This window comes from Solanum pennellii, chromosome 1 (genome assembly GCF_001406875.1).
Source record: "Solanum pennellii chromosome 1, SPENNV200".
NCBI classification, from domain to species: domain Eukaryota; kingdom Viridiplantae; phylum Streptophyta; class Magnoliopsida; order Solanales; family Solanaceae; genus Solanum; species Solanum pennellii.
In genome coordinates this window covers 97,526,808-97,539,271 of record NC_028637.1, presented here as the reverse complement: position 1 = coordinate 97,539,271, position 12,464 = coordinate 97,526,808, and the positions used below count along the sequence as shown (strand labels likewise).

The 12,464-nt window shown below is 32.6% G+C and overlaps 2 protein-coding genes across 3 annotated transcripts; one reads left to right on the top strand and one right to left on the bottom strand.

The window, feature by feature from the left end:
* The first annotated feature begins 94 nt into the window (after positions 1-94).
* Positions 95-3,802, top strand: LOC107007998. Of its 2 annotated transcripts, none has more exons than XM_015206879.2 (3): positions 95-207; positions 340-510; positions 2,970-3,802. In XM_015206879.2, exons 2-3 carry the CDS (start codon positions 417-419, stop codon positions 3,638-3,640), a joined length of 765 nt encoding a protein of 254 aa, XP_015062365.1. In that variant the 5' UTR covers positions 95-207; positions 340-416; the 3' UTR covers positions 3,641-3,802. The 2 variants fall into 2 exon arrangements, with proteins under 2 accessions (XP_015062365.1, XP_015062364.1); XM_015206878.2 differs by having other exon boundaries at positions 111-249.
* Positions 3,803-4,503: 701 nt separating this feature from the next.
* On the bottom strand, positions 4,504-6,855 carry LOC107029389 (aluminum-activated malate transporter 10). Its single transcript, XM_015230794.2, has 6 exons — positions 6,416-6,855; positions 6,198-6,338; positions 5,810-6,082; positions 5,600-5,718; positions 5,357-5,500; positions 4,504-5,243 (listed from the first exon to the last, which is right to left on the bottom strand). Exons 1-6 carry the CDS (start codon positions 6,744-6,746, stop codon positions 4,755-4,757), a joined length of 1,497 nt encoding a protein of 498 aa, XP_015086280.1. The 5' UTR covers positions 6,747-6,855; the 3' UTR covers positions 4,504-4,754.
* Between the last annotated feature and the right edge of the window lie 5,609 nt (positions 6,856-12,464).

Here is a 12,464-nt window from a genome sequence, read left to right as displayed (position 1 = left end):
TCTTGCCTTGTCAAAGTGGCAAAGAATTGCATCTGCATATACAGTTTCACTTGAACCTACTTGACTTTTGACAATTCTAGTAAAACGTAAAAGGGTAAAAAAAATGCCCTACTACTACTGGAAATAGCTCTTTCATGCTGCTCAGTCATTTCAATTGCTGACCCTGGCAGTCAAAAGGAGATGAATAGAGACAGAAAAAGCAAATAGGTAATAATTTTCATCGGTAACGTTTGTCGAGTAGATTCTTCGGTGAGCCAATAACCTTCTACCACGTCATTTTGTCTTCATTATGAAATGCACTATATTTCTTTGATTAATAATTTTTTTTTTTTTTTGTAGGTGGGTTGTTAAAGATTGCGAATTTATTCCAAGTTCATTTGCATTCTGGGGAAGAGTAAAAGGAAGAGGGAGAGAAGATGGGTGTGTTGACAAACAGAGTGGACAGAAGTGAGATCAAACCAGGAGACCATATCTATACTTACAGAGCTGTTTTTGCTTACTCCCACCATGGTAAATTTACAATGCCTCCTTCCCAATCACTCATTAACAAGAAATTTGTGATAATTTTGTATGTCTGGGTGTGTTTTCCTTTTTTATTTCATCTCTTTTTGGCCAAAAGTGATGATCTTTGATGCATATTAGAAAGCTGAAATGTGGGGTTCTTCTAAATTACTAGTATTAGTTCTATTTACTTAGTGTGCTGATTTTGGTAAGTTTTTTCCTTTTATTGTAGTCCTTGATTTACGTTCTTCTTTCATTTCTTTTTCTCTTAAGTCTTTGATTTGGTTCTGAACACAAGATTTGTCTTTTCACAATGAAATTAAATTTCTTCAATGTGTTTGAGAATATTTAATCTAGTACTCCCTCAGTTTTTAATTTTTTTATTTGGTTTTAACTTGGTATAGAGTTTAAGAAAGTAAGACGAAACAAGGGAATTAAAGAAGTTACTTTTGAATCTTGGTGTCTTCAACTAAAGATATAATGATGTATCAAAATGTTTTTAATCTTGTGATCTTATACATATGCCACGTAGGAAGTGGAACTAAAGAGTTGCCAAAAAAAGGCAAGAGACTCTTTTTTAAATGGACTAAAAAGTAAAGAAAGATGAACAAATTGACTAAGAGGGATTAATAGTTTTTATTCACTTCCATTTGTTAATTAGAGTCCTCTCTTTTGTGACCCTAAAATCGGTAGAAATTACATGCATTAAGGAACTTTTTTGTTTGTGTTTGAGCAATAAATAGTTTATTCTGCAAATGGAGTGTATATCAATAATGTATATTTGCTTTATATTGGACTTTAGCTATGCTTAAAAAGCAGGAAAAGCCGAAGACTAATTTATGCAACACATATAAACTTCTGAGAGGTCATTTTATTTGATAAATTTAAATACTCTTAACTTCTCTGTTTCAGTTGGACATAGTGGGATGACATTGATCAAATTAGAATAGGCATTGAGAAGTCACTTACACCATCAGCCAGCTCTCTAACCACTGAATTTCATCATTCAGAGTTTTCTTAAATTAGATGGATGTGTTTGTGTATTTAATAATACAAATCCATGAACGTAATGGCAACATTGTTTTTAGTGCTGAACTGATAGCTCCACAAACTGCTTCAGGCATTCAATGAAGGTGGGGTACCCAAGCATTTTTAGGTGTAAATGGACCAACTTGTGCTCCCTGTATTGGCTTCTCAAATGATTAGTCACTCTCTAGTTTGTGTTGTCATCTGATTCATTAGTGTTAGGCCTCATTTATTTGCACTTAATGGAGGTATGAATCTTAATGATTCAGATTCAACCCATTAAGTGTGTTTGGTTTTTAAGTCTGAATCTTATAATTGTGTTCTCCTGCCTAGTTAAATTAAGGCGTATAAGTTGTTCATGTTGTGGAAAAAATTACCTCCAAATCTCCTACAGGGTAACTTAGTTAAAATTTGTATCAAAAACAGATTTCTAGACTATGGTTACTGCATGTGTTTTATCAGCTACAACAGCCCCCGCCCCATTTTATTAGGAAAAGAAGCTGCAGCCACTAAATTTAATCATGTCCTGTTCCACTTGGATGCTTTTCTTAGTTTTAGGAAGTGAATTTTTGACAAATCTTGGAAGAGGATCGGTAGCCTCCGTGAGATGGCATAGAATAATATTAGTCTGATCAACTTGATCATTTATGCCTTTAAACTAACCTTCCAAATCTTCACATATTTACAAATTTTCAGTGTATTTGCTGCATGATGTGATTACTGTATGCAGATTTGCATGCAAGGTTTAGAGCTGGGCTAAAGATATGTCCTCATTTTCTCGGTGGTCTCAGTGTTGATGCATTAGTTCTTAAATTTGAGATGTACAAATATTGGTTCATCCAAAAATCTTGTTACAATCAAGATATCATATGTGGAGTTGAATCAACTCTTATACACTTCTAGACTTCTTGAGCGTTGATTCATATGTTAAATGGCAACTCTTTGTGGACATAAATCTGGTCTCTGCAGGCTCCTTTTCTCATGATTTTGCTTCATGGTTCTCTGGTGTTGTTTTCTTCATGCTATCTAAACCTTATGACAATAATAACTGGAAAAGTTACTTTTACCCAGGCACTCACAAAGATACCCTGTAATATCATGTGCATGGAAGTACTCTGCGCTCATCAAACTATTTTGAAAATTCTGTCATGTATGCTTTGATGTTGGTAGATCTGATAAGTGGCCTTCTTTCAAAAGAGAAATAATTCCTGTGAATCAGCTGCAGTTACTAAGGCATACAAGTCATTATTGACTATTGAGTCACCGCTGGTTCATATTTCATATTGATCCAACTTACTATACTGTTTGGACTAGTGATAAATGGTAGTTGCATTTTTTTGATGAAGATGATAAATGGTAGTTGCATTTTTCCTCCCAAAAACTAGTAGAGAGACAATCATCATATTCACAGGTCTTAGCTTCTAAGCAATTTGGTGTGGTAGGTATTTTCGTAGGCGGAAGCAAAGTGGTTCATTTTACACGGGTTGAGGGCTCTTCTGATGCTGCTAATGAAATATCAGGCATTTCTTCATCCTGTCCAATCTTTCCAGACTGTGGATTTAGGCTTCCTAACAGCGGTGTTGTACTTTCTTGTCTGAATTGCTTTCTCCGCAATGGTTCACTCTACAGTTTTGAATATGGAGTAAGCCCCTCTGTTTTCCTTTCCAAAGTGCGAGGTGGAACTTGCACTACTGCTGTGTCAGACCCTCCGGAGATGGTTATCCATCGAGCAATGCATCTTCTCCAGAATGGATTTGGCAACTATGATGTGTTCCAAAACAACTGTGAGGACTTCGCGTTGTATTGTAAAACAGGTCTTCTGACACTAGATAGATTGGGAGTTGGAAGAAGTGGACAAGCTTCTTCTGTTGTTGGTGCTCCTTTAGCTGCGCTTCTTTCTTCCCCCCTGAAGTTTCTAATTCCTAGTCCCGTCGGCATGGCCACTGTTACTGCAGGAATGTACTGCATGAGCAGATATGCTACTGATATTGGTGTTCGAAGTGATGTCATAAAAGTTGCAGTCGAAGACTTAGCTGTAAACCTTGGCTGGGGTAGCAGCAATGAAGGAGCTATTGTGGAACATGATGATTCTATTCACTTACTTGACAGATGACATCATTCTCAGCGTATTTTGTAGGAAATGCTATTAATGTTGTATTGATTTGTGATAAGAATTCTGGTCCGGGAACTGCCATTTGGCTGTCCATATGTGCTACCGTATCCGATGTACATTGAAAATAAGTTCTTGGTATTAGTTTGTTATCCTGTGTGCAAAGATATGTCCATACATTTTCTGAACTAGTCATTCTAATCATGTAGAATATGGACTTGCTGCAGATTATCAGCTGAATAACGCTCTCCTTCCCTACCGCAGTAGAAAGGTTGACCTTCTGATATCAACAACAATATTTCACCACTGATATATGACAAATAATGTCCATTCTTTTTACGAAAAAAACTTTTAAATAACATTATATATGAATATCATTACTATTTAATTTTGAGTCTTTGACATGAGTGTGATCACTATGTTTAGGTTGATTGAATCACATGATTCTATCTGTTTCAACCTTGAGTTGACAGGGTAAAATAAAACCAGTAAATTCATGCCTCGTTAATTGTATGCCTTCTGGCGACGAGTCAGAGATACGATTAAAACTCAAAAGTAGCTTAGATATAACTAGAGCTGGGTTTGGTGCATGCTGCTTCATGCAGTTTAATTACCTTAGATCTACATATTATCTTGATAATATTTCTGTTCAATCGCATGATGAATAAGAGGCTGAACTTGTGCCACCTTTATTTTTGTTCTCATAAAGAAAATTAGGTTATCTAAACTCAAATAGTAATATCATGACAGATTCATATGGAGGAACAAACTCAAATAGCTTAGTTGTTATCATTGTATCATTTATATTTCTACTAACTAGTGAAGGTTGCGGAAATGCATTTGTGTCGACAAAAAAACTCAGAATATGTAAAAACATGGTTCTTTATCCTCTGCACTTATTTCAAGAGTAGAAAAATGGAGAAAGATAGATAGAGAGATGCAGCAAAAGAGAAGGAGAAAGAAACTTCATCCTATATTTCCTCAAATGTTCCTACTATAGTAATGAAAGTCATCTGTTTTCTGTACAATATGCAGTTTACAGTTACAGATGTCTCATAAAAGCGGAGAACCTGTCAAAACCCCACCATGTCTGGTTCATCCTATAATGGTGATTAACTCAGACTTTTTGAAGAGTCTTCATTGTTACTTCATGCTCATTACCATCATTTCCATTTATCTTTGTTTGAGTTTGTTTGGACTTCATGCTGCTTTCGTCTCTAAATTCTGCTTGGGTTGCCAGTTCTTTGACCTCCTCTACAATCCCTTCTATTCTTGATGCTATTTCTACGAGCAGTGATGTTAGGGTGGCCATTTGAACAATTTCCATGAGCGATAAAGCAGTTGGTTTCAAGCTAGGCTCTTCTTTACCATTAGGGGCCTCTTCAGTTCCGGGGTCTGGGGTTGGTATATGCTGGTAACTTGGGAAGATTTTGAGGGCATTTTGAAGGCCTTCTACCGAAGAATTCATTTCATCAACAAGTATATCTAGCTTTGTTGATTTTTTCATTGTTTTTATCATACTCGACATCTCTTTTAGCACTTTGGAGGAAGTAGTACCTAATCTCATGCAGACATCATTGAGAGGCTTCTTAAGGAACTCAGGAGTCTGTGGCACAAGCAAAATAAGAAAGATTTAAGCTCAAATACTATCTTCGCAGAAAAGATTATCAGCAAGACTCATTCAGATAGCTAGAGATGTTTTAATCCTAGTGTTTTTACCTCAGTATTGGAGTTAATACTGCCATGGAGAGTCTCAATGCAATAGGCACAGCTTCTCATTGAAGCTCCAATCTTGAGGTACTGTTTCCATGGATGTCGGAAATTGAATTTTCCATGTGCTGGCTCCCATCTGGCAAAATTGGCCTGTCATATATATTAAGACATTTAGTTATCTTTTATTAGCTGAACAGAAGACAGATATTACAGGCTAGATCAATCGTTATCAGAGAGTTGATTACGAACCATGGATTCTTCAGCAGCCTTAGAATTAAGTACACATTTGTAGCCTTGCAATCTCTTACTGGAATCTTTCTCATGTACATTTTTACTGCCATCTACACTGAAGTTCTCAGCAGCATATCCTGAATATTGAAGTTCAAGAACTATTAGTTTCTTCTATAATTGAGAGCATATACTTTTGATATCATTATTCATTTAACAAATGTATATTACCTTCCAAGGAATCAGCAAGTTTTTCCAGGTTGTTACTAATGAGATGATGCAACTCAGTACCTGCCCATACTGGACAGAGAATCATGGTAATGAAAATACAGATGGAGGCCCCAATAGCAATAGTGGAGACCCTTTCATGAGCCAATTCAACCAACTTATCAACGCGATAGCCTGACACTGACACTAAGCTGAAGGTAAGGATAAAGATCATGGCACCATAGTCAAATCGCGCTTTTATAGTAGGTATAAACCGAGAAAAGGTTGCTGCAGCAGCTGCAAGGAAGACAACATATTAGGTCCATCTACAGTCATTTATCAAACAGCAATCCATGACTAGTAAGTATAAAGTTTTCATAAACATATATATATATAGGAAACTGTTACATACCCAAGAGAAAAACTGAAACTTGGAGAATAACAGGTTCAAATTTATCTCCTGCTTGACTTGCAACCCAATGAACACCAATTCCTAGAGATCCAGCAAGACATGTTCCAATAGCTCTATTTACACACTTATAAAGTGTAGAACCTGCCATTTTGACTCCAAATCAGTACTCATATTGAATCAATAAAAGAAAGGACATAACAGAGAAGAATCACACTCACCTACAGTATACTCAAAAACTACTACAACAGTCATAACAGCCCACATAGCATTCCCTCCAACACCATCATAAAGAGGCCTCATGTAATAAAACACTGACACAAGGGAGAGAGCCAATCCTACTTTAAGGCAATGAACAACCTTTTTTGGCTCATTTACAGCTAAATTCCATGCCTTGTCAAGAAATGCCTTGATGTTTAAAACAATCCCCATAACTAAGCTTTGCAATCTACTGCATGTCTCCCTAGACTCTGGCGCTAAAATTCGCGATGAACCATTAGGCATGTTAACCCTCCATTCCAATCTTCCAGCCACTTCATTTTCCTTAACCATCTTGTCCAAATTCTCCTCCTTTTTTTTTGTCTGCTAATGTTTGAGACTGATTTGGTTAAGGTTGTTTGAGAAAGACTGCTGAGGTTTAAGACTAAACTTCAAATTACCATGTGTTTGTTGGACAAGTATGTCATAATAATGCACACATCACACACATATATATATATATACTCATGCTCCAACATTTAATTTGTACGTTTTTAGGGATTGTACGGGAAAATTCATATTTTAGTTAGGTAAGCTCAGGCATTTTTTGTTTTTAAACAAATAGTGGACATTGATTTGATATTCATATTTATTCATAGTGCTTGTTATAAGAACACTAACACGCTGCCTAAAAACTAACATATCGAAACTTTTTTTTTTTAGTGGAACCGAATGTAGAACGTCACTAATTTTATTTTTGCTTTGTTTGTTTATCGACCAAGATTATCTTCATATCTTAATTATGTTGTCCTTTTGTATATAATTAATCTTGATATTTAATTTTCTACATATGTATCAGAATTTTGAAGTATAAGTGGGAAAATTTATGAGTTCAACCTCAGCTTGCATTCAATCAAATTACTTTTTTTCTCTTTAATTCCTTTCTAATTCTATCTTAAGTTGCTCTAGTGCAGTTATCGGTCCACCACAAACAAAATGGAAACCAAAAAATTTGTATTCCATTTAGTTTCCTTGTTGTCCTTCTTATCCTTAATGTACTGTACATGTCTTTTCCTTAAAAATACATTCCACATGATTAATGCATTAAAATAATAATGCAAGACGACAATAACAATAACAATATATTCAATGTAATCCAACAAGTAATGCTTAGAGTCTAGGGAGTTGGTGTGGTGTATACACAATCTTTTCCTTAAGAAAGACCGTTTTCGATAAATCTGAAATATATGCGTGAGGGAGAGAGAAAGAGATCACAATGCATTTGATTTTCCTCAACATTTTAGTCTAAACTTTAAATTGATCGTGATGTATTATATCCAATAACAAGGCAAAGTGAAAAGAAATTTTATCTTCCAATCCACACTAAATATTATCTTTGTGTTTATGCCCCATTCTACCTATGTCTGATTAGTGCTATATGTCTAGACAAATTGCAGAGATTGGAATGACATAACAACGAAATCCTCTCAACTTGCCGTTAACCAAAAAAGTAAATCTTCACAACTTGCGCATAACTCTAAAAAAAAAAATGAAGTTAAATTAGTCTAAGTTCATCAATTCCTCGATAATGTAAAAGATGTTTTTACTCAATTCAGATCATTTGTGAGGTAATTATATTTACAATTATCTACGATAAACATTAAGATGACAAAAATAATAACTAACCTGCTATAACATATTAAATTAAAAACTTGCTAGCGCGATATATTACTCAATTTAAAAAGTAAATAGTCTAGAAATAGAACTTAAAATGGCAAAACAAAAAAGAATGGAAAATGGTTCTCCAATGACTTTGTAGTAAAGTGAAATTATATTCCTTAGTTAATACTACCTAAATTAGGCCCTTGTGTTGGAAAGAACATGACCTAATTTTGCACTACTAGTATTAGCTAGTGCCTTTTAACTGAAATAAAAAGGCCCTTAAAGTAACCTTCATATTTAAATTTGATTTTGTGTTCACCACAGTTATATATATATATAAATAATAAAAAAACATATATAAACGGTTATACTATGCCTATGACCCACAAACATCACAATCACATTTATAAAATGATCTTATTAGTTACTCCTACTTCTAAAAAATTAAATTAATTAGTTATGTATTCAAATTAGGTCATGAATAATTTCACGAATATCCCTCCTTATTAGTCTGTTTAACTATTTTTTTAAACCTGATAAGCATGCCATCATCAGTTGGATTAGTTTATAAGGAACGTAATTACACGTTACACGAACAACAACATATAATTTGAAAAGCTAGCTCAACTATCAAATTTTTTAGGTTAAGTTTGACCTACATTTTACATTTTTTTTTAATGATTATGACTATCAATTTCATTAAAAGATAAAATTATACTACACACAGTAAGTGGAATTCAATTAACTTGTATTCTAAAATATTAATAAGACAAATAACCTTCTACGGAAAAAGTTTAAATTATATTAATAGTATAAAAGTTATAGGGCAACTTTCACATATAGCAAATAAAAAATTTATATTTGTATGCTATAGCAAAGTTTTGCATAATTGCGCTCCATAGCAAATATAGAAATTGTATAATTCGCTATACACATACAGTTGAAACAAATTGTACAAAACGAAGTGTATAAAACAAGAAAGAGAAAGACACTTGGGCAGGAAACTGTATAAAAACGAAGTGTATAAAACGAATTATATTATTATAAGTGTATAGAACAATTATATACATTTGAATTTGTATAAAATGAGAAAGAGAGAAAGACAAAAGAGACTTGACAAGGAATATACAATTGAATCGAATTGTATAAAACGAGAAAGAGAGAAATTAGATACAATTTGAAAATTGTATAAAACGAGAAAGAGAGAAAGGCAAAAGAAACTGGGCAGGGGAGTATTTTTATTGTATAATTATAAGTGTATAGGACGAAAATATATGTATTTGCATGTGTATATACAATTTTCTCACGCTTTATACAAACAGAAACACAATTTATACATTTCGCTTCTGTTTGTATAAGTGAGAAAGGCGAGGGTGGCGAGCGAGATTTGGGAGAGTGGCGAGCGAGATCTGGAAGAGGGGAGAGAGGGGAACAAAAATATATGTATTTATACAATTTTCTCTGCTTTATACAATTAGAAACAATTTTTATACACTTGTATTTATATAAAAAGTGAGGAAGCGAACGAAAGATTGGAGGAGAGTGGCGAGCGAGATATTTGGGAGAGCCTGACAATTTTTTGCAAACGTTTACTATGAAGCACAATTAAATCAAACCATTTATTTTAGGTTATTAGTTTGTTATTATATATAATTTTTCTAAAATTATATTGTCTTTTTTATTTTTATCGAGTAACTAGACATCTCCGTTCTATATATGAAAGAATTAATATACGAAGGAAGATATTTAAGAAAAGAATCATAAGATTATTATACATGCTTGGAATATATTATAATTTAAGTGAATAACTCAAATCTGTTTATTATAATATAGTTTTTATTATTGAGTGGATCAATATCGTAATGCTAATTGGAACCACGCAAAAGTGATATTTAGAGGATTTAAAGGTTAAAATATTTGGCGGTTCAAAAAAAAGTTTACTTAATTCTGTAAAAGTTGATACGTACAAGTAAGTGCATGTAGTATGTGGCCATGCACATCACCATGCAAGCAAATATTCTATAGTGCTGTACAGCTTAGGGTTTGATGTGGATCATTGAAAAAGTTCTTTTATTGCAACTTGATGGGTGTGGTGTTGTTTGTCAATATTTAAAATCGATTTAAGTTATATATACTGATATCGTTAACTTTTTGAATAAATATTACTACTATGGTAATTTACTACATAGAATTTAATCACTAAGTTTAACTAATTATCACTACCATAAATGATTTTTTACATAAGTGTTGTTATTCGCAAGTTTTACATGGTGTAATATGTATTTTTATTTATAAGTCTTTCATTCTTATGGAAAGTTATCTGTAGATGATGTCTTTTGAATAACTTTTTTTTAATAGTGCGTCTAGGTAAAATGCTTAAAGCTATTCATATTCATCAAGATACAAAAGGAATAGATAAATTAACATGAAGAACCAGGAAGCAAGACAAATTTAAATGAGTCATATATATATATATACACATATATATATATATATATATATATATATATATATGAAAAGACATATAATTTGGTTCATATGTCAATTGTTATCATTGATCATGGTAGGTAGAGGCGTACAAAATCGAATCAAAATCGAATTAAATCATAAATTGTTTTCGATTTGAACTTTGGTTTGATTTGATTTGGTATTGGAAAAAAAATTATGGGTTAATTGGTTTCAACTAGAAATAATAATCCGAGACCAAATCAACCCGACATTATATATGTAATTTTAAAATTTTATTTTATACATAAAAATATTTACTTTGATATCATTTTAAAATATTTCTTATACTATTTCATAGTTTTTATCTTTTAATATATTATTTAAAGTTTAAAACATAGAATTCGAAATGATCCAATAAAAATTATAGTTCATAGATGTTGATAATTATAGTAAAACTTTAATCAAAATAAAATTAATACTAATGCAAAAACAAAAATCAATTCAACACTAAGAATGACAATAATATTGAATATTTGTTCTTTAATTTTACATTGGTTTAGACAATTAAAATAAATAATCTAATTTTAATTTTCCTTAAATATTTAGTAATGTCACTAATACTTATTAAACTTATTTTAACATAGGATTAAATTCATTATGACTTTACAATATTTATTTTATATGATGATTTCATTATTATTTTTTATTGAATATTTTTGTGTCATCAATACTTATCTCATATTTTGTGTTATTTTTTTTAGAAACACCTTTAAAAATTGTATTTTGGTTGAACTAAAGAAATATTTGGTGCACAAGTTAATAATATATGTTTGTATGCAAACTTTACCGTAAAAATCCAAAAGTCTAAAGTTTATTAATTTGGTTTGATTTATAAATTTAAAATTCGACACAATGGTTTGGTTTAGTTTGGTATTTAAAAAATCCGAACCAACCGGAGGTTGAAAATCCCAAAAAGTCCGAATTTTCTTAATTTGATTTGGTTTATAAATTAAAAAATTTTACACGAATAATTTAATTTTATATTTGAAAAATCAGAACCAATCCAGTCATATACACACCTATTCGTAGGTTTGTAAAGGAAGTTAGAAAGAGGCAATTGTCACGGAGGCCCAGTGTAAAGTGCCCATGGCCACACTGGCATGTATGGAATTTAGCCCATAAAATGTAAGGAACTTTAGTACTTCTAGTTCTTCACCAATTTCATCACTCCCCTCGTATTTGAATAGCATTCTTAATTTATAGTTCTACATATTCACATGTTTTTCATTCTAAAATTTTACGATCCGATTTGATGTGTATACATTTATAGAATCAGATATTTTCACTCTCGCGTTTGTGTAGGACCTTGGTGATCCATATTGGATTGGACTTGATTTTGATACCAATATCATATTAGGTTCATACCCCAACACCCTAGCTAAGGAAGATTTCTCAAGGCATCGACGTGGGATTCATTCAGTTCATTATTTGTTACTGACAAGTTGGACATTTGCAAAAGTATGATCGAAGTACTCTATTTAAAATGTATAAATAATCTTTATCTTAGTATATAAGCTGCAGACTAATCAATTTTCAATTAAATGATTGCATTGTACATTTGTGAAAATATGATCGTGAAACTCTATTTGAAGTGCACGAATTGTTGGGTTATGGGCCTTTTTCCCTTCCTATGTGGATAAATAAAAGCTCAATTTGGACCAATCCATTTTTGCCCATAGGCCCATTCTTATGAGGCAAATATAAGCCTATTTAGGTCTTATTTTCAGACACACAGAGAGTTTTTCAGCAGCCAAAAAGAGAGAAAGAGAGCAGATTTTCGCAGTCAAAAATTCAGCCCTAAAAGCCAACTTCAAATTGCGATTCCCGCTTCGTTTCTTGTCCGATTGAGCTGATTTTTGGACAGCATATTATATTCATCTCAATCTTTGATTAGGAACTGAC

Coding starts and splice junctions, on each gene's coding strand:
- LOC107007998 (XM_015206879.2), top strand. CDS start 417: ATGGGTGTGTTGACAAACAGAGTGGACAGAAGTGAGATCAAACCAGGA. Junction 511..2,969: donor TTTTGCTTACTCCCACCATG/GTAAATTTACAA, acceptor TTGGTGTGGTAG/GTATTTTCGTAGGCGGAAGC.
- LOC107029389 (XM_015230794.2), bottom strand. CDS start 6,746: ATGGTTAAGGAAAATGAAGTGGCTGGAAGATTGGAATGGAGGGTTAAC. Junction 5,719..5,809: donor ACTTGCTGATTCCTTGGAAG/GTAATATACATT, acceptor TTCAATATTCAG/GATATGCTGCTGAGAACTTC. Junction 5,244..5,356: donor GTATTAACTCCAATACTGAG/GTAAAAACACTA, acceptor CTTGTGCCACAG/ACTCCTGAGTTCCTTAAGAA.